At 39.1% G+C, this 27596-nt stretch overlaps 1 protein-coding gene across 1 annotated transcript; it reads right to left on the minus strand.

Moving 5' to 3' along the window:
• Positions 1 to 1182: 1182 nt before the first annotated feature.
• On the minus strand, positions 1183 to 26227 carry LOC128744510 (uncharacterized). The gene is made up of 6 exons (XM_053841572.1): positions 24932 to 26227; positions 2507 to 3185; positions 2350 to 2446; positions 2056 to 2273; positions 1653 to 1957; positions 1183 to 1586 (listed from the first exon to the last, which is right to left on the minus strand). Exons 1-6 carry the CDS (start codon positions 25519 to 25521, stop codon positions 1472 to 1474), a joined length of 2004 nt encoding a protein of 667 aa, XP_053697547.1. The 5' UTR covers positions 25522 to 26227; the 3' UTR covers positions 1183 to 1471.
• Positions 26228 to 27596: the final 1369 nt, after the last annotated feature.

Consider the following 27596-nt stretch of genomic DNA (forward strand, 5'->3'; position numbering starts at 1 on the left):
AATCGAAGCGAAAAGTGTATGCCAAGCCTGGTTGCAGCTGATTAAAATTAGTCATTTATCGGTTGTCACCACTGTTTTGTTACAACTTCGCTAGTAGAGATAAGCAGGAAAAGTATAATCGACTGATTTATTGTAATTAAAAGCATTTGAAAGCACAGTTGCCAGAGGCCAGCAGAAAGCTAAATGCCTGTAATTGGTTGATAAATCAAACTTATCGCTGCCGGATCTCTCTGTGCTATTCATTAATAAAGGGCACAAATCTATTTATCCTGTTTTTATCAATGTGATGAAAAAATAATGATCGATTGATACAAAAATTGTTTGAAACATATTTACTATTGAAATTATAGAATGCACCTCAAAGACATAATAAAAGATATTTATAAATAACAGTTTTGCAAGGTGCTGCGTCAATAAGACGGTACCGACCTTCCACTTTTTGAATATCAATGTAATAATGGAAAGTCCTATGCTTATGCTTATGCTTATCAATGTAATAATGGAAATGTGCGATTCAATTCAGTGGTGCAATGAAAAATAGTGGTTAATCGTCTGAACCACGATCAATCATCCAGCCAATCTTCTCCGTGATCGTCAAATTAAGATGACATTTCGATTTTGATCAGTAGTGAAGGAACTTCGTCGTCGGAACCTGTGAATCAAAACTCTCAAGATAGCTAAGCTACTTTTAAGAGGGAGAGATGTAGCAGGCCATGCTCTGCCAATGCTGTCAGTTCAATTTGTTCATTAAAGATTGTCATTCGCAAGTCAAAGCCGAAGCAAAATAAATCAGTTTTAGTTGTTCCGAACTACCAGTTCATTACCGTGGTTACGGCTACAACAGTACGTAATATTTTATTTAAATTGTTTTATTTTTTTATCTAAGAGAAGTAACTGTCAAACTTTCAGATTTTTCATGCCATTCCTATCCCGAATTTAGAACCTCGAAGCTTTGAAATACTTGAAAAACAATCGATTCTAAGGTTCGGTTATAGGTATTACTGCACAATGGCATGATAAGCGTAATAAGAATTCGCCTCAAGGCAGTAGTTAACGCCGCCGTTACGATGATTAGTAATCTGCTATTAATGTTTGTTTATAGTGTACAGCAATATTCAATCTCCATTAGGATTAATGATGTGACGAGTGAGAAATAAACTCATTAAACGTGGTGTCGATAGTTGTATAATATATTATCATTTTGCCTAAATTAATCTTAACACGATTCACTTAGCACAGTTAGGCATACTTAAAATTTGATCAAATATGCTTAGCATCGAAATAAATAGATCCATCATCAAAACTACAATTCGTATACAGTCCATTCTTTCTCAGATCGGTAAAGTTACCCATAAAATCAGTGATTATAATATGGCAGATAGGAATCTCAAGGCGCTTTTGTTGCACCACTATGATGAACAGTATTTACAGCACTGTAAATAAAAATAGAACTCCCTCAAAGGTAGCACGCCTAACCTTTGTAGGAATAGCTCAGTTTATCCTCTCTAGTGGGACACTTTCCTTTCGCCTTGTTGTAGTGTCCATACTCGCAAACAGGCTCGTGGCATCGTCCATCCTTAATGCACCTAAAAAAAACAAGCATCATTTTGCACGTCGTCATAATGACACATCAAACAAGCAAGCTGCATTACCTCCTATTTTCCATGGAAAAATGTTCCAAACCGTGCTTGAACCGATCGCACTGCGGGTGGCTCGATGAGCAATCGCACCGGCAACGATTGTCGTTATCGATCATTCGCTGAAACAGCGCAGGGCAAGTGCAATTCGGTGCCGCCGCCGCCACCGACACAGGCACAGGCACCGTGCCCGATGATAAGCCAGCAATTGCCACCGGATGAACGGCCACCGATGATTCGTGCCGATTGATGCAAGCGCACTCGGTATGGTTTATAAAACTCAGTCTTTCGATTGATGATCTTGACCCTACCGCTTGAACCTACGGGCGATGAGTAAGTAATTAAGAAATTTCTCAGAAATGTTGTATTCTGTTTGTTTTGTTTTGTTTTTCTTCTGCTTAAAGAGGGGAATACCCACAAAAAAGTACAGCTCAATGGTGGTGTTCTTCGAGGATGCGCAGGTTTGCGTTGGCAGACAACAGCCGACATCGTCGCCGCAACGATGCAGAATCGTACAGTGCGGTGTGTACTGTTTGGTGGGATCGTTCGATGCCGGTACCATCTTGGGCTGCGGAACCGAGCAGGAACCCTCCTGTCGAATCTTGCTGGCGTGATGGGACGCCAGCCGGGAAATATCTAGATAAAACAAAGACACACAATCATTTGATTATGATGTTTTTTTTTGGTAAAATATTGGAACTTTTCCACATACCCATTCGATGAGAATGCTTCAAAATTTTTCTTCCTTCCGTTGTCGTCTGTACAAAGGAAGGTCTTGATTGGGTGAAAGCAAGTGCAGAGGAAATATCCTGTAACAAATAGTAACCCCTTCAGTCTATTTCAGATTATGTAAAAACTTTAAAGTTTACCTGATGGTCTTGTTTTAATTCTCCACTGCCCTTCTTGCCCCTAACAGTCGGCCTATGGCTATGTTTGAATGCACTTCCGTTAACTATGGTCATACCGTATCCAGCATCACCTTGTGTTTCGACATGTTTCCTAGCATCATTATCTCCGTTAGAATTTTTACGGTCATCAACTTCTCCATCACCTACGCTATTATCACCGTCGTGACCATCGCCGTCATCCTCGGCCTCGTCCTGCTCCTGCTCCTGTTCCTCGTCCTCATCATCATCCTCATCATAATCATCTTCCTCATCACCATCATCGTCGTAATCATACTCATCCTCATCAATGTGGTGCCGATGCTGCTGCTGCACACCCGCCCTGCTACAATTAGTCCCCCAGCATTTGTTGCTACCGTTTGCTCGGCCTAACGATTTAGTCATTAAATTCGAATCAATTCTATTCTGCTTTTTATTATATGGGGAATTTTGCCTATAACTATTGAGCAGTGCTTGAAAGTATCGTTTGCTGTGAGCGCTTGTTGTTCTTTTTCTATTGGTGGCAATGGCGTTCTGATTAGTTCTCAGTCTATGCGGCGGCTGCACCGCTGGTGCAGGCGATACAGTTGTGTACGAGTACGAGTGAGATCGTCGAAGCTGCGATGCTGTCCGATTGTTTATGTTTGGCCTTTTGTTTACGTGACTGTTGGGATGAAATAAGGAAAGAGCTAAGCATTAATGATCAGAATATGCCGGAAAAAGTCGTTTACTTATGAATGTTATACATGCATTTGAAAAGTGGAAACAGTAATGGTCCAAAACAAAGCGGCGCAAAGGTTTCGAAACAACATAAGAGTATGATCGATTACGGCGCTTGTCAGAGATTTGTTTACTACAAATAGTTATTAGAGGTTATTAAATAGAAAAATATGCTTTTAACTTATTTAACGATGATTACCTATTTTGTAGAACTAATCTGATATTGATTAGCAATAAATGAGTAATCGAATGTTTTCTTCCGTAGGAATTCCTAGTAAGAACTGATTAAGATCTATTCGGATGTATTTGACCATGTTGTTTAACTCTTTCCTTGAGTTTCTGGGTTCTTATATGAATCACAAGTTCGTTGTTTTTTATTTTCTTTTTGAACGACCAAGGTGTCTCGTTCGCTACAATTGTTGTAAGATACTAAGAGATTGTGTGAGTCTTTAATAAAATACTCTTTGAGCGGGTTCGCAGCTTGAACTTTCATACATCAACTCACTTTGTCGCTATAATCGTGGTTGGCTAATAAGGCGTCTCCATCGATTTCAAGGAAAAAGAGGACGCACGGTACTTCGTTGCATTTTTAAACAACTTTACCTCCCGTAAAAAAGTCAGTCTTTTGAGAAACTCCAAAGTATTTGATCCATCGTTTCTTCTGAATTTTTATTTATTGTGTATACAATAACATTTTCTAATACGTAAAATAAGTTTGAAAACAATTTTATGGTTGGCTTTTAATTGCTGTCTAACAGGTGGCAACTAAAATTTTGGAACCTATAAAGCACTTACTCAGCTTTACTTTAATTTCTGCGCAACTAAAATTCATAGTTTATTAAGGACTAATGCCATTGGTCCACATAAGACGTATGAATCCAGCTTTTCACGAACGATAATGGCGGCTGATGGATACAACTTTCTGAAGGGCACAGTTCGGTTTTGATATTCAATGCAGGAGCGGTTACTACAAGGGTTTTTTCCATGTGTGGACTCATTGCTGCGACCAGTATAGTTGATCTATTGTAATATCGCCCGGGTGTTTGCTGTATGACCTGCACTGCATTTCTTTTTGCTATAATCGCTATTGAGTGAGCGATACGCTTATTAAATTTTATGCGTGGTTGTGTGTATTGAGGTTTACCCTTCCTTCAAAGCTTGATCTACTTTACCCACTTATTCCTCGCTGCTAGTACTATCCCATATTATAGCCCTGGCGAGAACTTATTCGAGAACCTCTGACCAGTACACTTAAACTATAGGAGGGACATTTGCACTGTCAAGAGGGTTCAGAGGGTAAATATAGAATTCAGCATGAAGGAAGGGTAAATGGAGGGGCCTGAGAATAAACCCATGCTAAAGTCACTTGACATCAAATGGCTTGATTCTACTAAGATTCGAACCCACGACCACTCGCTTGTCAAAGCAGACTCGGTAACCTTGCGGTTACGGAGCCCCCCTACTACTAGGGTTTCTATGGAAGCCACTACGGTTGTTTGCTGGTTTAGTGGAAAAATGTAATCATTGCTTAGTTTTAGCAGGCCAGCCGAAGAGGAATTTAGTTGATGGAAAGCGAATTTTTGTGCTTTCTTAGCTATTGTTTTGTGAAATACTCTTTGCATTGGATCAATGTTACAATAATTCAGCAAAGATTAACCACAAAACTGCGCTTCCGTATAACTAAATTCCTTTTCGGCTGGTCTGCGAAAACTAAACAATGTTTACATTTTTCCAATCAACCGGTAAACAACCGTAGTGGCTTCCATAGTAACCGCTGTAATCGCTCCTGCATTGAATGTCAAAACCGAACTGTGCCCTTCAGAAAGTTGTACCCATCAGCCGCCATTATCGCTCGTGAAAAGCTAGATAGAACGGCTTTCCTCATCACTTCAAGGTAATGGAGCTTTCGACTAAAATATAACGTTTTCGTATTTGTATGATTTTCCCGTCCTTTACACTACAGTTATGTTCAATTACAGTTTTTTGTTACCAATTTCTCGCAAGAGATGTTTCTCTTCAAACATTCTGTGAAAATCCTTAAGGCCCAAACAGAATGCGACGTCAACGCATCCGTCAGCGTCAATGTGACAGTAAACCCATGGGAAAACTGTCAGAATAACGCTGACGGACGCGTTGACGCAGCATTCTGTTTGGCCCTTTAGTATGATCTCGTAACAATAATTTTAACACCAAAACAAACATACTTTTTGGCTTTCGCTTATCATATGAAAACAACCAAAATCGCTTAAAAACTTTTTAAACATAGTTCGGAGCAGACCAAAAGTGCCAAAAACCATAAACCGATTGAGGATCATTCATCGCTCTCCAATTTTACCAGACCGGTAGAGCTAACAAAGACCTGGCCCGAGCAGAAGCAAAGAGCAAAATAATATAAAAACAATGTCAAACTGTGTTATCTATATATATAAAAATGAAATGCTGTTCGTGTGTCCGGTATAGACTCGCAAACCACTCGACGGATTTTGATGAAACTTGGCATACACATTGCGTATGATGTGAGGAATGTTGTTAGCATGGTTTGAGGCCCCTCCCCCCATTAGAAAGGGGGGCTCCCATACAAATGAAACACAAATTTCTGCATAACTCGGAAACTAATGGAGCAAATGGAACCAAATTTGGCACGTAAACGTTTTTAGAGGCAGATTTTTTTCTATGGTGGTTTGAGACCCTTGCTTCCTTTAAGAGGAGGGGCTCCCATACAAATAAAACAAAAATTTCCGCATAACTCGACTATTAATCAAGCAAATGGAACCAAATTTGGCATGTAGGGGTTTCAAGAGACAAGATTTTTTTCTTTGGTCCCCCTCTAGAAGGGGGGGCTCCCATACAAATGAAATACAAATTTCTTTATAACTCGGGAGCTGATCAAGCAAATGGAACCAAATTTAGCATGTGAAGGTTTTTGGAGGCAGAAATTTTTTCTATGGTAGATTGAGAAACCTCATTCTTCTAAGAGGGGGGCTCCAATACAAATAAAACACAAATTTCCCCATATCTCGACCATTAATCAAGCAAATGAATTTAGGGGTTACTGGAGGCAAATTTTTTTTCTATAGCGTATTGAGATTCCTCTCTCCTCTAGAAGGGGGGAGGGCTATCATACAAATTAAACAGAATTTGCAATATTCGTAAAGTAATCGAACTCGCGAGTGTTGCCGTCCACATTAAAATATAAGATAAATTTGGAACAAAATTGTTAAGAATAAATCGGTGAAGCCTAGATAATGGGTCAAATTAAATAAAAGTAAGATAATATAACACTTATTTTAAAAACAAAAGAAAAGGCAGAGAAAATACATTGTTGAAATGAAAATATGAAGAAAATAATGTTGAGATTACACTAAGTTTATGGTTTCTGACCAGTTTTCAACTGATGAAGTTGGATTGACTGCACTGATATTTTATTACGATTTTGCCAACATTACCATTTTAAGGGTTGGTAATAAAACCCAAATTGTTATGTTGGACTTGCTGCTCGAGTCACAAATGTTGATGCGTTGGATTAGAAATTTGCGGCATGATTCAGGAATATCTTGGGTTGTCAAAAAGAAAGCTCTTGGTTGCAAAATTACAATTAAACAAATCTTCAGGATTATGCATTTACCCCCTTTTTAGAATGGCGTAGCCGGGTCCTCTAGTAATGGTATATTTTGTTATTGAATAGCTATGGAGATACATTGATAACACATTTTGTTATTAAGTAGATATTTAAAACAGTGGTTGTAAGATGAGTTTAATAACTGATTTTGTTATCATATCTTATTTTGGCCTTAAAATGACATTCAATATATTTCATACAATTTTTTTTATTGATTAAAGAGATTTTAGATTATAAATATTTTATAAAATGATTTTTTTATATCTCATGTACTACTGCATTTGTTATTCAATACCTTAATAATACTAAAATATGTTATTCTAAACTCTGAATACAGTCATGTTATTGCTTTGTTATTCAAATAACAGAAGTAGTTGTTTTTTTGGCCTTAAAGGAGTAAAATTTTGATATTATTTTTTGTTATTTTACCAACTATGTCAGCCAAACCAAGACCAAATTTTGGTATGAGTTATTCGATTTCCAATAACACATTTTGATATTATTTTGCTCTTCGCTCCTGCTCGGGGGAACGGGTTTTGTAGTAATGGGCAGAATGCAGCATCGCGTGATAGACTGGAAAGCGACCAACTAGAGGATGTGTACGATGAAGATAAAAGGCCGTTTCTTCAACCACACTATCATGAACGTGCACTATCCATACGTAGGCAGACCCGCTGGGCTTCCCGAGACCTGGTGATCAGAAGCACTTTCTTTTTCCGCAAAGATATCCATGAAGCTACCTGAAAATCACCTGATCAACGAACATTGAACCAAATAGACCATATTCTTATCGTCCATAACCCGTCCTCCTCAGTTAAACATCCGGCAATTAGGCAACGCGCTCGTACTGGATGAAGCTCTATCCTCCGCTTTGAAGCTAGGTGCCTTGAGTCGACCCTCGACGACGGATGGAACAGGATACACTCGACCGTCAATGAGGTCGCAACTGCGATACTAGGTGACGAAACCTCGAGTGCCACGAAATGATTAGTTTAACGGGGAATGCCAGCAAGCACCGGGAGAGGAAAAAACAGACCTTGGAAAAACTATCTAAGCATTGCCACGAGGGAGAATTTGGCCAAGTATTGACGAGCGCGGAAGAGTTGACCGCGATTCTGAGAAGGAAAAAACGCGTGAAGAAGAAAAATGATCGTGCAGAGCAAAAACAACTATTCTGGTCGAATAAGAAGCGTAAGTTCTATGAGAAGTTTAACCAAAGGACACATACCGAAGCCTGATATGTGTGGTGACGTTGCAGGGAAACCTGATCACAAACGAGCGCTAGATGGTCGCCAGATGGAAGCTGTTCTTCAATGAGAATCTCAATGATAATATAACAAAAGGAAACAGAACGAAAATTAACCTCGGAGCCTACAAACGATAACTGCATGCCGGTTTCCGAACTCAAAGAGTTCCGGCGAGCAATCGGTCAGAAGAATAATAGAACCATCGGAAAGGACCGACTCCAGGGAGAACTCTACAAAAATGGCAAAGAACCACTAGCAACAGCCCTTCACTTAATGATTTCAAAGATTTGAAAGGAGGAGAAACTACGAAGAAGTGGAAGGAACGAGTGGTTTGTCCCATCTATAAAAAGGCCGATTGACTCGATTGCTGTAATTACCGCGACATTACGTTGATCAACGCCGCCAGCAATGTGCTCTTTCAGATTTTGTTACGTCGTCTATCCCCAATAGCAAGAGATTCCGTAGGACACTATCAAGCAGGCCTTATGGGGGCCCGTGCGACTGCAGATCAAATTTTCACTCTCCAACAAATCATCCAGAAATGTCGAAAGTATACAACGTGCCCTCGCATCATATTTTCGTAGATTTCAGGGCAGCATGCGATACAGTCAAGCGCGAACTGCTATGGTAAATAATGCACGGAAATGGTTTCCGGGACAAACCAACGCGGCTGAGCCATCGGCATCTGTCTCCAGGTTAGAGGCGGCATATAACAGTGACTGATCCAGAGCGGGCGGCTGACTTATGAGACGCTGTGTCTCGCCAGCTATACCCAAGATGGCAACCCTGTCCGCGAAACTAGGCAGCGCAGCCGTACGGAATAATTGATATGGACCCAGGTAAAAGAAAAAGGACAACGAATATTGGAAACTCGATACCTGGAATGTTAGGAGTAGGGATGGGATACCGGTAGTACCGGAACCGGTAATACCGGTACTACCGACCGATTTTCCAGTACCGAAATACCGGTACTGGCGTGCGAGAATACCGGTATTTTCGGTTCCAGGCACTGATGCTGAAATTCATTTCCGTTGCAGCGGAAATAAAACTGATAATCATCCCTGATAACTTTGTAATATACAACGAAGCTTTTTGTTTCGATAATAGTCACTCTTGACTTCTACCGGGATGGGCTTTGAACCCAGGTCCTCGGCGTAAATGCTAACCACTACACCTAGGTTAACTTCTACGAAGTTTACTGACCGACTACACAACAAAAGAATCAGCCCAGTAGTTTGGTTTGTCAAGGAAATTTCATTCCATAATGTTCATCATTATTAACATTGATTACGACGCTGTAGCCACCTTTTCGCGTATCATAAACAGAAACCATTAATTAGTAAAGAGACGAAGAGTGATAAATAGATCAAATTCAGTACTTCAGGGCAGTTCCAGCTTCAACGAATTCGATTACGCCAAGATACCTAAGAAATTTTTGAAATAAATCGGTTTCCTTCATTTTGCCCTTGACAGGCAAAGCTTTGGTTATATTTTTCGATGCCTTGAGTGCCTTTCACGTGAAGTCGGTAGATTCCAAGAGGGTCTGGCAATTATAATACTACATGGCGTAGCGACGGGGGCGGGGGACTTGGGGGTTTAATGTTGAAGCAAATAGAAATCACCTAGAATGAATGGACGTAAAAAGAGATTCTAGTGTACCTCCGCCGCTCTCCGCTTCCAGTTATTGCTCCGTCAAATATCGTCCGGAAGGCTGGCATGTCCTCCGTGAGCATCGTCCAATCCATAAAAACTACCGGTCTAATAAGGGCTGTGTACTTTGTCCGCATCGTACGGTGGCTATCGTTTGCTTGCGGATGGAAGCGTTCTGCGAAGGGCAGACTAGACTCGATTTTCTGCTTGAATGCGCTGCAATTTGTGTTATCCGCGGCCACCAGCGATCCCAAATACACAAACTCATCTTCCGCTTCTGGTTCGTCACCGTCAACGATTACCGTCCACGAAAAGTGCACGTTCGTCACTTTGAGCCTCTACCAATCATGTATTTGGTGTGCGACGCATTTACTTCTAGCCCAATCATACTAGCCCTTGCTTTTAGTCTAGCGAAGTCGGCCTCTGCCGTTGCGAAGTTTCGGTCAACAATATCAAAGTCATCTCCGTAGGTTAAAAGGTTACTAAGTCCACTGCAAATTGAGTTTCTCGTTTCGGTTTAGCTCGCCGGATCATCTTCTCAAAGGCGATGTTGAAAAGCACGCAGGATAAGCTGTCAACTTGTCTCGACTTCTGCCGCGCCTGGAAGGGACTCAATCCTATTGACTCTAATAGTCTCTCCCAGTCGAGATTGGAATATACGACGTACCACGATGCCAACTGGGAGGCGCAATTTCAACATTTATCTTCTTTTATATCAAATCGATTTTTTTTGTCAAATAAAGAACCCCGAATATAAACCAAAATAGCTTCTGATGATTGAAAATAATTCCCCATTTCCTGAATAATCTCTTTAAGGTTAGGCTATGTCAGATTTTTTTTGAAAAATTTCTGGCTACGCCCCTGTAATACTAAGATTCGTTTTGGCATGGAAGAGAATGCATTGAATGTCCTGTGCATCCCTCTCCTTCTCATCTAGCGGGCTCTCATCTAGCCAGGGTGGCTCATGCTGTAGCAAGAATTTGTCTCCATTGCACTCGGTCCTGAGTACCTGAACTATTAGTCGCTAATTCGTTGAACGTATCGACAACGTCGATTTCAACCTAGTCGTGTAGTTTTGTGTAGTTATGATGTCGTGTTTCTCAGTTGCAACTGAGATTTACAAATCAAATTGTTTGCTGGGCACTTGTTTATAGACCTCAAGGCGGCGTACGATTTAATTAAACGAAATGAGCTATGGCGCATTATGCTTGAACAAAGTTTTCTAATAAAAACTGATAAGGACGATGCGTACAACTCAAATTCAAGCAGAGGTCAACTAAACGAAACTAAGCGGTGTTTCCCATAAGCAATGTGTTCTCGAAAGGTGAAAGTCTCCAAATGTGTTCATTTCTTTGATATCGGTTCGCGATTTAGCCTAGGGGATACTGCACTGGCCTGATGGTAGCTTTTGTTCCCTGTTAAGTCGGCCGTACGGATTCAACCGATGTTAAGTTTGTTGGTGTTTCGTCCGTAAGTTTTAGTTGAGCGTTGCATGGACCTGCCCTGCGGTCTTCTATCCGGACCTGGATTGATTCTAAGACACGCTCCTTCAAGGCAGTGAAGGTTGTCACTGCTCCCTGCAGTAAAACCCATCCCGCCCCATTACAGATGGTTTAAAGCAAGGTGACGCACTATCGAATTTGTTCTTCAAGATTGTATTGGAAGTGGCTATTCAAAGAGCATGCGTGCAGAGAAGCGGTACCATCATTACGAAATTTGGAACGGCGATAGATGGAAATACTTTTGAATACGAATTTGTTTACCTTGGTATATCAGTGCAAACAAACCAATCGACCTTTTCATATATGGAACAAACAAGTCCTTCCATCCATTAGTTCTATGCTAATTCGGTAGAGTTCGGTGTGGAGTCGGTCCATTCTAGCGGCACTATTGGTCTTTAGCAGTTCTATTTCTCGCTGGGTCTTCTCGAGATGGGGTGGGGCACTACTATTGTTTGTGGGTACTCCCAAGTTGAAATAATAGTTTTTAGATTTACTCGTTTTATGACAAAGTAACCACAATCAACAGGCATTCCATCAAAGGCAATATTTTTTGGCGAAACATGGCGAAATATTTTTCTCGTCATTACTTGGATGATTGCATCTGCTTGTAATCAAAAAATCGAATGGCTGTAGGTATACAGCCAATGTTTGTGTTCGCCATACATGTACTTATTTGCCCCAAGTTGCGGATAGAAACATAAACTCTGTTGCAAAACCGTTCAACAGCAATTTTACGGCAAATGAATTGACAGAGAGCATAGCGTTACTAAAAACAAATATTGTTTAATGATTCGCCAATAAGCTCGTTAAACTTTCTGAAGGTTTCCAGCTTACTACGGCTCAACAGAAAGACTAAGAGTTAATTACGTCTATTTGGTTTGATCTTTGACCGCTATGTTAGTCAACTGATTAATGATCAGTTATGGTAAACGTTTTTCTGAACTATTCTTTGAGGTAATAAACCTACTCTGCTGTGATTTCTTGAACCACCTTCGCTTGCAAGGCTTTTTTTTTATTACAATCTGAGTTGAAATCAAACATCTTCTTCGGCTTCTAGGAATACGCTTTCTGTCTTAGTTCCAACGACAGCTCATTGGCAAAAAAAACCGTTCTTTGTTTATTACATGGTTTCCTAGTACGGTGATACGTCTTTTGTGTATGAACATTATCTTTATGTTGTGTACTGTTTCTCACTTCACCGATGTGCTCTTATTTCTGTTTGAAATTTTTCCTTTTGAACCGGGTCAGAAATTTGATCTTCCATTTCACGCTACAATAACCCAATTTTTGTGGTATCGTCATTGCATACGGTGCAGGTTCAACTTTCATCATTCATTCCATTTAACATTTAAGTCTGACGGGAAGCTGCCGTTGATGGTGCTCTCGTGCATACTTTAAGAATAATTAAAAAATGCTTACAACAACGGACGCTGTAATAATTACTTAATGCTTTCAACAGTGGCCGCGGCACGCGGTTACAAGCTCAATTATACCAGCAGCAGAGCCGAAAAATGTCGATGATTGTCATCCCGTCCCGAACGGGAAGTCACGTCGTTAGACAAATTAACACACTGTGACTAGTACTTACATACTATATTGTTTAGTCGGTCGTTGGAAAATGTGTGCTACATGAACGCGTAACCGCGCACAGATAAGTGCAAGTAAAACAAACTGTAGCTAATATTTTAATCACGACGACAACACTTCTGGGTAACGTATTCTTCGTTTGTACGTATGCACAAATATATTTGCACAGCTAGACAAATGAAACAACTGAACTGAACTGAACAAGCCGGTTGTGTCAGATTAAAAAGGCATCCTTTTGCTACGCTGCCTGCCAGCCTCCTCCGGTGACCTGACAAATGGAAGAGAGAAACGCACTACGGTATGATGCTGCTGGGTGGCTGGCTGGGTGATCGATGAATTATGACCGACATGAACCAAAGATTGCCCATATAACGGAATCGTTGCTTCAGCAGCAGACTTGATCCCGAAATTAATGCGAGTTGCTGGCGGTCTTGACAGATCGCGTCGTCGTTGTCGTCGTGGACCCGCGATGTTGCGTTCTAAAATAAACACTCCCTTACAAACTAGAGATAAATTTCGGGATAATTAATGATACGTGTTGATAGCACCTTGGCATAAACCGTAGCTTACTGTGACTGAAAGACAAAAAAAAATAAATACACGTTTCCGTACGTGTCAAGTTTTGGGTCACCACAGTACAAATCAGTAAGCTGTGAAAAACATAGTTAAAGTTGGTTTGATACCTGGGCACTAGCGTGCCCAGGCTGGAGCGCACACTCCACCTTCTCTGTAAAATTTCGGGTAAAACAAATTAATTTCTGTAACCCAGACGTCCACAATTTCAGATTTAATTCTAATTTAATTCCAAATTTCCAACTTTAAGTCTACTTTCAAGTCCAATCCAAATACAATTTCAAGAGCAATTAAAATCCAATTCATGTCCAATTTCAGTTGATACTTTAAGTGCAATTTTAAGTCTAATATCAACTTTGATTTTATGTTCAATTTCAGGTATAATTTACAAAGTTGACGATGTACAAAATGCCAATCAGACCGGTAGTCCTCTACGGACTTGAGACAGTAACTTTACTTACGGAAGACATACCGTGACCGCACATAATTGCGATCAGCTCCTAATTCCGATCACTCAACCTAAATAGTTAATTTTTAGAAAATTGTGCCAAAATCTGTAATGAAAGAGCACGCTTAGTTATTGTGCTATGTGTTTATGTGTCAGTTGTTGAAAAATGACTGCCTTTGGGGCACCGTGCACTTCAAAATAAATTAAATTCGACAGGCAGAAGCAAAAAACGCCATCAAAATGTATTTTCTTAGCCGAAGTGCTAAGCGCACGATCAAATTTGCTAAGATCATAGGGGCGTGAAAACATATTACCTTCTTCGGTATTCTATGATAACTAATAGATACAAGCATATATAACCGTTCTGTATCAAATTTGGCTGAAAAAATGCTGAATTTGCGGAATTTATTCCATTAAAGTAAATTGATCGGAATTATGAACATCATTTTTTTCTGCTTCTAATTCCGATCACTATATCAAAGTTATAAACTGGCAAAATGCAAGCGAACGAAGTTACTATTTGGATTTTAGGATTGATTGCAACATGATAACATGGCAGGATTATCGAAATTTTTTGACGTAGGACTACGTCTTACGGCAAGGTGTCAACCAAAAATTTGGCGTTAAGCCACCGTCACGAAAGAATGAAAAGTTTTGAACGCTAATAGCTCTTCCAATTTAAAACGGGTTTTGATCATAAACGATGCAGCAGTTGTATGGCTTTCTTGAAAAGATTGTTTGCCAATCGCTAAATAGTGAAAATTAACGAAAGCTTTCAAGCTAAAAATTCTCCATACATTTTCCGTATGATAGTCTTGCTTACCAGGCAGGGACGACCATTACACACACCAAGCTTGTGGCTGATTAGCATAAGCAAGCATAAGCATAGGCACAAGCATAGGATTCCGCCCGTGTGCTGCTACTCCGTTATTGACCAGGACCGATGAAAATTGCAAAATGATGGCTGGAAAAAGCATGCTTAGGACAGCGCACTGTTCCTTTTTGTGCAACCTTATCAGATCCCTGCGTGCTGATCAATACGGGTCCGGGGAAGGATATGGGAAGGATATGGGTCCGGGGAAGGATGATCAATACGGGTTGGATGGGAAGGAATGTTAGTCCAATACTTGTTGCTAATAAAGACAAGGGAATTCTCTGCATCTTCACAAGCATCAAGCTTGTGGCTGCTGCTGATTCAAGACAAAGAAGCAAAATAAACTTGCGTGTTTTTTGTTTACTACAGAGCACAGTATAGCCTAGGTGCTACATTCCGATTTGATGGAATTTTGACCTTCTGTTTTTATACGACAGACTTCGTAGCCTGTCAAATCCTTTGACTCTTTCAGTCGAGATTCGAAAATGTGACGTCTAGCTTCCTGATCAGATGATTCTAGCAAAAATCTTACTGAATTATTGCTCAAGTTGATATTTCTATCAAACTTTGTTATAAATGTTTCTACCAAGATTCTATGTTGTTCTGTTACTTATAAAGCGCTTTGTCACAATTTGATTATACAGCAAGACAGAATACTGATTTTTGTTACTCATATGGATATAAACTAGATAAAATTATATCATAATCTATACCTACAAAAAAGGATTTCTGTCTGTCTGTCTGTCCCTATGTTCCTTATAGAATCGAAAACTACTGAACCGATCGGCGTGAAAGTTTGCATATAGGGGTTTTTGGGGCCAGGGAAGGTTCTTATGACGGTTAGAGACCCCTCCTCCCACTAAGAGGGGGGGCTCTCATACAAATGAAACACAAATTTCTGCATAACTCGAGAATTAATCAAGCAAATGGAACAAAATTTTACATGTGGGTGTTTTTGGAGACAAGAATTTTTTATATGGTGAATTTAGACCCCTTACCTTTTTAGGAGGAGGGGCTCTCACATACAAATGAAATACAAATTAATGCATAACTCGAGAACTAATCAAGCAAATGAAACCAAATTTAGCATGTGGGTGTTTTTGTAGGCAATTTTTTTCTATGGTGAATTGAAACCTCTCCCCACTTTAGGAGAGGGGGCTCCTATACAAATGAAATACAAATTTCCTCATAACTCGAGAATTAATTAATCAAATGGAACCATATTTGGCATGTGGGTGTTTTTGGAGGCATGATTTTTTTCTATGATGAATAAGGACCCCTTACCTTTTTAAGAGGAGGGGCTCCCATACAAATGAAATACAAATTTCCTCATAACTCGAAAAGTAATCAAGCAAATGGAACCAAATTTGGCATGTGGGGGGTTTTGCAGGCAGGATTTTTTAATGATGGTTTGAGACCCCTCACCCCTGTGGTAGGGGGATAAGGACTATCATACAAATAAAACAGAAATTTTTGCGTAACTCAAAAACTAATCGAACTCGAGAAATTTTTGACTTTTTCATAAAACATTAATCAATAACAAGACCACCAAAAACTATCAATAGTAACATTAGATAATTCAGCGCGAGACGGCCACAGGCCGCGAGTGTTGCCGGCGACCTGCCGTCGGATTCGCCGGCCACTGCGGGGAGACAGTCCCCCGTAGAGATCACCTCTATCTAGGTTTATTTATTTTCCTAGATCTACTGACCTCTATTACGTTCCATCAGTTGGGTCACCCCTGCGAAATTGTACTTTCTACGAAAAGATTTTCCGTGAAATGGTACATCCCATGTAAGGTTTTTCGCGAAATGGTATTCTGCGAAATTCTATATTCCACGTTATGGTCAACCAAGAATTGGTGTTCCGCAAAAAGGTATTCGGCGAAATGGTTTGTAATGATTTCACGATTTATGTACAACAAATGTAATTTCGAGATTCACGATTTATGTACAACACAGTTTAATTTGTGGCAATACGAAGTTTGTCGGTTCAGCTAGTTTGATATATTTGTGATATGCCTTGAGCAAATTTTGTTACAACTTTAGTTATTTCAACTGCTAACGAGACCAAGTTTATAACAAAACGCAAAGGAGACTTTGTTATAAAATACTTATTATCTAGAACTCATCCTGTTATAAATTTGATATATTCATTTGATCGGGTTATTAAACCAGTGCCGTACCTCCAAGCCAACTGAAAGGCTCAGACGTTTTGCTTTTCTAACGCTGCAAACAAGCGACAGCAACAGCGCAGTATGAACTATCTTATTAATGCGTGTTCTTTTAATATAACAATAACATATTATTTTGAGGACTTAAGTTTTCTCCTAGAACTTTGTTAATAGCTGGATGCGTGAGGCAAATTTCTATACTGAAATACTCCGACTTTGGCACTGGTAAAAATATTCGTTTCTGATATCACAAAATAGCTCGCCTTCCATAAATACGGTACAGCAAGATAATATTATTATTATATTGTTTGTTTTTTCTCACTTTACGCTATTTTACGCTACACATGTACCAATATGGTGTAAAAAGTTTTCTTTAATATTCCAGGTTTCTTCGTGAAAACCAACCTCACGTAGTTCTACGCCAACTAGCAGTCATGTCTGGAACACAACCTTTCTGATTTGATTTTTACTATTATTTATGATCAAAGCTTTATGAAAATGTCGAAGTGACTTAATTTTATTGTAATTGTGACAGTTGAACAAAGATAAAAGAAGTGGAAAGTTTTATAATCCGCTTGCCGATCTTTTGAGTACACAAATTTTATGAATATTAAGCTAATGATAATAACGATCATTAACGCAAGCAGAAGATGACTGGTAAGGGGATTGTCGTCAAACTACATAAAAGCAACACATTTCCGATCCATATGGTACGAGTTGACAAAAGTTTTTTGCTTTAACAGCTCATCATGACGTGATCGGAATTAGATACACCTGTGATCGGAATTAGAATCACCCCTTATAATTGATGATCGGAATTAGATGCACTGATGCATCATACTAAGATGCATTTTTTTAACTTTCGGTAAATAATTTAGGCCTTTTAGTTTTTTTCCATGAAACATAATTGAAAATACTTGCTAAAGACACATACTGTGTTAATAAATATCAAAGCTATATTTTTCAGTAGGGACTCAAAGAAGAATCATGCCTTAGGTGATCGGAATTACGTGCTTTCACGGTACATGCACTTGCCATATTTGAACGAAGATGTTGCGGACTCCTTTTGGCGGAGTACAAACGGAATGAATCACGAGCACCATCGTACCCCGGAGCTAACTGAGCGGGCCGATTCCCATAGATTCCCATCGTACACCTGGCAAAAGTTGAGAAACTACGGTGGGCCGGCCACGTCGCAATGATGCCGGACGACTGTGCAGTGAAATCCGTACTCTTCAAGAACCCCACCGGCACCAGGAATAGATGGGCCCAACGTGCTAGATGTCTCGACCAAGTTGAAGCCGACTTTCGTGTGTCGAGGCGCGCAACGAATTGGCGACCCAGGAGTGGCCCAGGGCCGAGTACAATGGAGAGGAATTCATGATACGGCCAGAGCCACCCTGACTCTCAGCTGGTAAAGTAAGTTGTAAGTAAGTCAAGTATAATTTACAGTCACACATTTACATCTTTCAACTCCAATATGAAGTCTAGTGTCAAGCTTAATTTAAAACCAATTCATTTGTATTTTTACAAATTTTAAGTCCAATTTTAAGTTAAGTGATGGTGTGGTGATGGAAAACTACAAAGAAAAGTTGAAAAATTATGTTCTGTCACATGGAAATTTTTTTTTCATTTTCTAACCTAATTCAAAAATTTCTCTTAGAGCAAACAGTTTCTCATACTTAGCATATTCATAGATGGATTTAGAGCTAGTCCAACTTTTGTTGCTCTCCAGAAAAAAAAAACAAAAAAATGAGACAGAAGGGAAAGCACGAAAGAAAATGTGACAAAAACTGGACAAATGGTATCGAGAAAGGGAAAACGCCAGAGAGAAAAGAATAAATCTTGGCACGAAAAAAGAAAAACGAGAGAAAAACTACAAGCCCTAAGGGTGACGTAGGACTATATCAGATCAATAAATCATAGACTAATGTAAAGTGCATTTCTGCTATATGTATGTTTATAAGAATCTGTGCGTGTTTAAGTCAATGTTCAAAAGAGAAGAGCGAAATATTCAGATTTAATTTTTCATTAAATGCAATGGTGGCTTTGAAACGTCCTTTGAACCTTTGAGACATAGAGATTTCTTTTAAAAATCACTTATGTGCATCATAAAGGTTGAAATAGTAATGAATGACCAGCCCACAGATAATTGTTTTAAATATGATTATGCGTAACTTGACATGTTTCAATAATCTTACTTTAACTCGTTTGTGGCCTTTGAAAGGACCATTGGTTACAAATAACATTAAAGCCAAAGCACGTTCATCGCAAATATGACGTGCCGTTCGAATGTCCTTCTCTTTTGTCGTGAATAACGTGGTAACAGGCACGTAAGTTAGCGGCGTTGATTCGCTGGCTTTCGCTTCGAGAAGGTTTTACTAGTTTACTTTCACAGCTTACCGCTTGTAACATAGCAGAAAATATGGAACATTCGCAAAAATTTCTGTTTTATTTGTATGAAAGTCCTTATCCTCCTACCATAGACGTGAGACCTCTTACGACTCAAACCATCATAAAATAAATTCATGCATTCAATAAACCCCGCATGCTAAATTTAGTTCTTTTTGCTCGATTAGTTCTCGAGCTAAGAGGAAATTTGTATTTCATTCGTATGGGAGCCCCCCTTATTAGAAGGGGAAGGGGTCTCAATACACCATAGAAAAAACTTTTACCTCCAAAAATCCCCACATGCCAAATTTGGTTCTTTTTGCTTGATTAGTTCTTGAGTTATGAGGAAATTTGTATATTATTTGTGTAGGAGTCCCACTTCCTAAAGAGGGTAGGGGTCTCAAATAACGATAGAAAAAATTCTTGCCTTCTGAAACCCCCACATGTCGAATTTGGTTCCATTTGCTTGATTAGTTCTAGAGTTATGAGGAAATTTGTATTTCATTTGTATGGGAGCCCCACCTCTTGGAAGGGGAAGGGGTCTCCGAATACCATAGAAAAAAAATCCTGCATTCTAAAATCCCCAAATGCCAAATTTGGTTCCATTTGCTTGATTAGTTCTCGAGTTTTGAGGAATATTGTATTTCATTTGTATAGGAGCCCCTCCCCCCTCTTTTCTGCCCTGCATAAAATTGCTCTCTTATCCCTCCATAAAATTGCTGGTCATTTTATCTATCCAACGACATATAAATTGTTCAGTTTCGTTCAATAGTTTAGTAGTTATTAGCATTTGAAATCTTTCATTCAAACGTTATACTTCTATTTTCGTTTACACAAAGTGCTACCCAGTCCCAGTATAGTAAACAAAGACGTAGTCCTACGTCAAAAACGTGACAAAATGGAAGGGAAAACGAGACGTTAAAGGATTAAGAAGTAGAAATGTAAAAAAGGGAGGAAAAAGGAGGCAAAAACGAGGAGACTGGACCAGAGCTTGAAAAGGGATCGCAAGTTGACTGTGACTGCGTGAATGCGTACGCTTTCTTGCATTCAACTAAATTCCTCTTCGGCTGGTCTGCGAAAACTAAGCAATGTTTACATTTTTTCACTCAACCAGGAAACAACCGTAGCGGCTTCCATAGTAACCGCAGTAGCCGCTCCTGCATTGAATGTCAAATCCGAACTGTGCCCTTCAGAAAGTTGTATCCATCAGCCGCCATTATCACTCGTGGAATGCTGGACACTCACTCTTAAATGATTCTACTATGTGATTCTTCTCTGTGACAAATAAGGCACTTTTAAGTTCCTACTACCAATTTTTTGGTTAATAAACTACTCTAAATCTGAGTTTGTACACTTTAAGGGCATTTTGTGTAGCTTTAACCACAGAGAACAGATATTTATGTTCATATAAAATTTCATTCAAATGATGTGTAAAGTTTTGAACAAACCATTAGCGACATCTATCTCAGGGTGCACCAGTCGCGCTTCGTCCATGTTCCCATATTCAATATATTTTCTTGCGATATTCTGCATATTTGAATAACTGGCAACTCCAATATCAGTCACTCTAGCAACGATGGTGCTTGTTTATTGAAAGACAACAAACATGTTTTCTTATTCTTTTTGGGCATGGTAAAAAGTGTTTGATATGAGGTAGGTAAAAAGAAATATTTTATGTTCTCATCAATTAATAGCAGTATTTTTAACTTTTTCTTCATAGAAACTTATCACATAAGGGATTATCAAACGTTAAGCCTTCATTGCCATGAAAATACAGTGTAATAAAGTTGGATATGTTGGAACTAAGAACATTTGAAGTTGAGCGGAAGAAACATCGTTGACAACGAATACACTGCTGTTACTTTATCAATTTGATAATAGCTTGGTATCAATTTCGTAGCTCAATATACAGCATAAAAATATGGTTACAGTTCTTGTTTATTTTTAAAGGTTGACTTACTATAGTTACTGTAGCAACGCTGTCCGTTGTAATGTTTTGTACGAATTCAAAGCTAATCGAAGTAATCAAAGCTCGTTCTGTTAGCGATAGGAGCGCCATCTAACGGGAACATTACCACATACTTTCAATATGGCGATTTTGGTTTTTACACATCCCGCGGAATTAAGATGAATGTCTGTTCTCTGTGCTTAACCAAGTTTTGGCTAAATCCAACCAATATACGGGTAAACCCATTTAAGAGTGTAGAGTTTCAGTTTGCTTTTTGTCTTTTTAGCAGTTGTTTTTCGTTATTTTTAACATGTGGCTTTTTGGCATTTTTCTGGGGTCTTTTTTGGCATTTCGTCTTTTCACGGTATTTTTGTCGTCAATAGTTTATTAGCCTTTTCTTCAATGTCTTTTGACTACTTGTCTTTACTTTTCGTCATATTCCCGTCCTCGTTTCGTTGTTCAGTGCTGATTCGTCGTCTTTTTGTCGTTTATTTATTGCTTTTCGCCGTTGTTTTTTCGTCATCTTATCTTATCATCTTATTCGTTACATTATCGTTGCCTTTTCCCCGTCTTGTTGTCATCTCAGCCTTATCTTTGTATTTGTCGTACCTTTGTCATCTTTTTATGACATTTTTGTTGTCTTTTGATGGTATTTTTGCCATTTTTATAGCGAACTGCTCGTTGTGTTATGCATGGCGTTCGTATTCTACGCAGTGCGCAGTGGTATGACTGCGGTAGAAATAAAAGGATTGGACAAAGCCCTGGACTGGACAGAAAAAGATGAAGAACGAAAGAGAATAGAAGAAAAACGAGAGAAAAATAAGAAAAAACATAAAGCAAACGAGAAAGAAAATGAGAATAAACTGGACAGAAAAGGAGAAAAAACGGGACCAAAAAGGAGAAAATATGGGAGCAGTAAAATGGGGTAACGAGAACAGAAAAAGAGGAAAAACGGGACAGAAAATGAAAACAATTGAAAACGGAAGTCAAATGGGATCAAGAAAGTAAAGCAGAACGTGACATAAAAGGAGACAAAGCAGGACATAATAAGAGGAAGAACGAAGAAGACGAAAAAGAAAAACGGAATTGAAAAGCAAAAAAAAACACGAAAACCGGAACCGAAAAAAGGAAAAAGTCGAAACGTAACAGAAAATGACAAATAACACGATAAGAAAAGAGGAAAAACGAGCTTGAAAGCGAGAAAAAAGACAAAAAACGGAGAAGATTAATCAGAGCTCAGGAAAAACGGGACAGGAAAACAAGAAAAAAGATCAGGGAACGAGGAATCAACGGATATATAAAAGGTAAAACGAGAGAAAAAAAAGAGGGAAAACGAGACAAGCGAAGACGGATCAGAAAACAAAAGAACCAAAAGTGAAAAAAGAATAGCGAGAGATAGAAAACTGAAAACCGATAGAGGAAACAAGGAAAACGCGAAGAAAGGTCAAACGGAATAAAATAGGAGACAGATGCAACAAAAAACAGGAAAATGGGATTGAAAAAATGAAGAAAAAAAACGAAAAAGACGTAACACAAAAGATAAAAGAGAAAACCCGGAGAGTTAAAAGAAAAAAGCGAAACAAAAACAGCTTTCATTCTGTTTTCTGTCAGAAAAGGTAAAAAAATGAGAAAAAACGGAACAGACTACAGTGAAAAAACAGAAGAAAACGAGCTAGAAAGAGTTGGATAAAGACAAAATTGAAAATGAAAAAAGAGGAAAAAGAAAAGATGGAAAACGGGGAAAAAATTAATTCAAAGCGAGTTTAAAACATAGGAAAAAATAGGACTGAAAAAAAGAAAACATAGGACGGGAAACGAAGAAAAACGAAACAATGGAATAGGAAATACGGGACAGAAAAAAGGAAAAACAAAAGAAAAAGAGGAAACTCGCATGGAAACTAAGAGCAAACCCCAACAGAACGGAACAGACAAAAAGAAATAACGGAACAAAAAGTGGACTGCAAACGACGGAACTGAAACGGAAGGTGGTAAATGTGTGAATAAGTGAATAAAAGAATAAGACGAACAAGGACAATTCTAATTTCAAGTAAAACTTCTTATCTTATTTCGTGTCTATATCCGGTTTGAGTAAAACTACAAGTTTATACCAGTCAAAATTCAAGTTTATGTTAATATCCCTTGTCAATCTTATTTTCAAGTTCAATTGGTCGGTGTTAAGTCAGACCGAACCAAGTGACAAAACTCTGATTTCGAGAAAAACGCGTTGAAAGTTTGTTTCTCTGTATGGTTTATAGTTAACAATCGTTCGAAATCATCCCATAACAAGCCTGTTTGCAACTTTGATGTAGTTTGGTAGTAGAGTAAATTGTAGTTGTAATTTCTTGATCGTTTGCTGTCATTAACTCATTTTTTTTAAATTTTGCTGCTTGGTCCGGTCTGATTTAACACCGACCAATTGCATGTCCAATTTTAAGCCCAGTTTAAAATCTTATTTATTTCCAATTTTAGGATCAATTTCAAGCCTAATTTCAAATGCATTTCCAATTCTAATCTCTAGTTGAATATCAATTAAAATCTTAAGTTCAATTTCAAATAAAGCATAGCCTAGGTGTTGTATGCCGTTATCGAAACTTGACCTTCTGTTTTTTATACGACAGACTTCGCAGGCAGCTGTTAGAGTACAGGACAGTTGCAAAGCTAGTGCTACGATTCTGTTAACCCTAACAGCCTCTCCCAGCCGAGATTCGAACATACGACGACTGGCCTGTTAGACCAGCGTCTTGCCTCGAGACGAGGCATTTCAAATAAGAACTTCAAATTCCGTTTTGAATTCGATTTCATGTCTAATTGCAAGTAAAATTTTCAGTCCAAATTATTCTAAATTTAAGTCAAATTTTAAATTAAATTTTGGGTCTGATATTCAGTTCAATATGTGGTAAAGCTTTAAGCCCAAATTGGTCCAAATTTAAGTATTATTTAATGTCGTATTTCAAGTCTGATTTTATGTCCTATTTCCTCACTAATATCTAGTCCAGTTCTATGTCTAATTTCTAGTCCAATTTTAACTTCATTTTAAATCTGATTGCACCCGGAGCCCGGAGTTTTTACCATAATCGGTCGGTATATTTGTGATAAGTAATTATAGCCCAACCTTTTGTTTAATTTCTTGACATGCTAGTCGCTATCACAGTCCACAGATCAGCAGGCTGTGAAAAATATAGTTAAAGTTTGTTTGTTTCCTGTATGACAACCAGTAGTGTTTGGTTTTCTAAAACTTTTCAGTACAAAGTTGTTGAATTGTAGGTAATTTATTATTACGAAATTGTGATTAGCCGAGAACTCAGGTAAGCGGTAGTACAGCACTAAAAAGTTTATGGCTTTTTAAAGTTTATTGGCTAGAATTACTCTACGGAAGCAGAAGTTTATGATGGCAATAAAAAATCTATTGAAAAGTGTCACTAGCATTCCGCGGCAATTGCTCAAGAACTTCGTGGATTTAACCCTATCGAAGACAGCAATTGTTCATGCTGACTCCCTACTAAAAGTGGGTTCCAACCTCAACCCATCAATTAGCAGGTGAGGAACAGGTTTGCGTTCAAACGACTCGCCGTTCTTTGCTTGTATTTTAACATCAGCCTAGAATTTTTCTATGCTTTCTGTTTTATTTCCTAACCTAAAAAGGGTTAACTGAATGTAAAAACATTAAAATGCAAGCACCTTAAATTACCGTGTTCAGGCCGTACTGTCTTGAGCTCATCTGGCGTTGCCGCCAGCGAAGATGGATTGCCGGTACCGAGGTTATGCAGTCGCCCGTTGCCGTTACTAGGATGCCTGTGGGTTTTACTGCCGGCGTCGTGGGATACTCGCCGATAGTTGTGAATTGACGGATGATGATGATGATGATGATGATGATGAACATTAAGTCGATTGTTGGCTACTTCAGAATGGTCGTTTCTGTTCAAAGCGCGAAGGGCTCGCACCTCCTTGCTTGTGCTGGCTGGCTGATTCTTCACATGGCGATGCTTCTGATGGCGCACGTGGTGTGCCGCAGACGGCGCGAACGCGTGTTGGTGAAGATTATTATTGGCACTATAATTCATGAAGCTGCTAATAATCATCGATGTATTTAGCTGCAGAGCAGCCGACTTTCCGGCTAGCGCAGCCCGTGGTGACTCATCACCGCCGCCTTGGGCACTATCACCAATGCTTCTTCGTGTAGGAACAAAACTGATACACAATTTCACTTTCAAAAATAAAATTACGAAACAAAGCAGGACAATTTTCGCAACACCAATTAATGAAATCATGGTCGGACCGCTGATATCGAAACTTTCTTCCTAACATTGAAATATTTTTTCTAACTATTCAGAAAAGGCCATCTGATTCCAGCATAGGATGCAGCGAAAATCTTTGGTAAAATGATTCCTTTCTTTTCACTAGTTCAACCACCACCACCGGTCAGCTTAAAATTTATTAGGCACTACTTCTTCTAGTTATCCATCAACGGAATTCCAGTCCGCCAATTAGCCCGTCTGAGTGTCTTGAATGCACCGTGTGAATGACATGAAACAATCATTCTTCAATAACTTTCGGCTTCTCACATTCCGTTTTTCCTTCCCTGTATACCCTTCTTCCTTGGCATGCGGTGATTCCTATTTGATGTTGTAAGGTTTGATATCTTTCTTGTGTTCTTCGTGCTTCTCTGCACCACTTTTCACAACGATCATCTCTTTTTTCAAAAAAAAAAAAGAATACATACAAACAACACTGTTTCACTGTGCGTACTTTGAAATCGATACGATTGATTACGGTGGAGGATGAGTCGAATCCATTCGCATCGGAGATTACTGTCCTAACTAACGTAAACTAAACTTCAACTAAACCGAAAGGCCGCGCCACTAGCACTGACAACAGACAACAACAACAACGTACATTAAAAAGGAATAATTTCAACAATCGTACAGCACACAGCACAATGCTAACTGTCTGTCTGCTCTGCGAACGCGAAACTGAGAGAAGTATCGTTTCACGGTTTTAGCATCACGGGCTTTTACCGCCGCCACGGAACTGAATGAATTTTCAGTTTATCTGTGCCTCGATCATCATCTTTTTACTCAGAACGAACGGCCGTCGTCCGTTGGTGCGCGCGAGAGAAGGAGAGCTGGATGCTGGATGCTTGCTGCCTGCTGCTGCAGCCGTTGCAGCAATGAAAACGAGTTGTGTTCTTAAACCACAAGGTGCGCTACATCTGAATCCGGAGCTGAACCGAGCTGAACTGTTGAAGTAAGATGTTTGGTTTTGTTTATTTTATACCGTCGCAGTCAAACAATGTCGCTCATTGAAGCAAGGATGCTCCTGTTGGTAAGCATTAAAGGTTCTTTCCTCCCAGCCAGCCAGCGCCAGCAGCGGAGTGGTTATCTTGAACGGTGGAAAACAGAGTGGACCATTTTATCCGGTGAGGTTTGTGGCTCCGCCAGGCATCGGCGTGTGTAAACACACGGTTTAAAATGTTCTAACTGACGGTTGCAGCTCGGCTCTTTGATACTTTACCAACAAATTCAGCATTTTGTTATCAGAACAGTAGAGAAATTCTATCCTCACCGTTTCCCAATTGAACCTCCGACCGAGTATCTGGACGTGAAAGATGATAAATCAAGCGCCAAAATAATGTATGTTTTTTAAAGGCGTAATCATAAGTAGGTAGTATTTATCTAACAAAATCAGTAGATAATGGTGACGGTTCTTGTAGCGCATTTGCACTTTAACTCAGCTGGATACTAACCATGTGTTCGATTGTTCCAGTTCATGGTTTTGAATCGATGCTGGAGCATTTAAAATTAAATTCCGAATCGCATTGGATGATCGAATTTGCTTTTACAAGTGGTGCACTAAGATAAGACATGACACATTTTCTCCGTCCCACTTAATCAATCAAGAATTTGCATATCGCTGCGCATATGCGCAGACTCGGAAATAAAGCTATTGAAAATAATTTTTGAAGTCTACGTCGTCTGTATTGAAATTTGCTTTAAACAACGGGGAGCAAAAAAACATTGGAAATGAACAAAAAAATTTAGTAAAATTAATTGTCTGTAGTCGTAAATTGAGTGTACGGTTCTAGCACAAAAGTAATGTGGAATTTTGTCTCTCTTTGGTAAGATCCCATATGGAAAATAACGTGTTATAAACTCAGCAAGAGTAGCTTTGAGTGAAAGAATAGTCGAAACTATTTTCACAATCACTCGCCTAGGCTGGAGCACACTGAGGCACGTGTCCCATCTTTTCTGTAAAATTTAATGTAACACACAGAAAAATAATTTGTAAATGTAAAAGTATTCTGTATAAATTCAATAAAAAGCATTTTAGACTCAGGGTCCAGATA

The sequence above is a fragment of the Sabethes cyaneus genome, chromosome 3, assembly GCF_943734655.1.
Source record: "Sabethes cyaneus chromosome 3, idSabCyanKW18_F2, whole genome shotgun sequence".
Lineage (NCBI taxonomy): Eukaryota > Metazoa > Arthropoda > Insecta > Diptera > Culicidae > Sabethes > Sabethes cyaneus.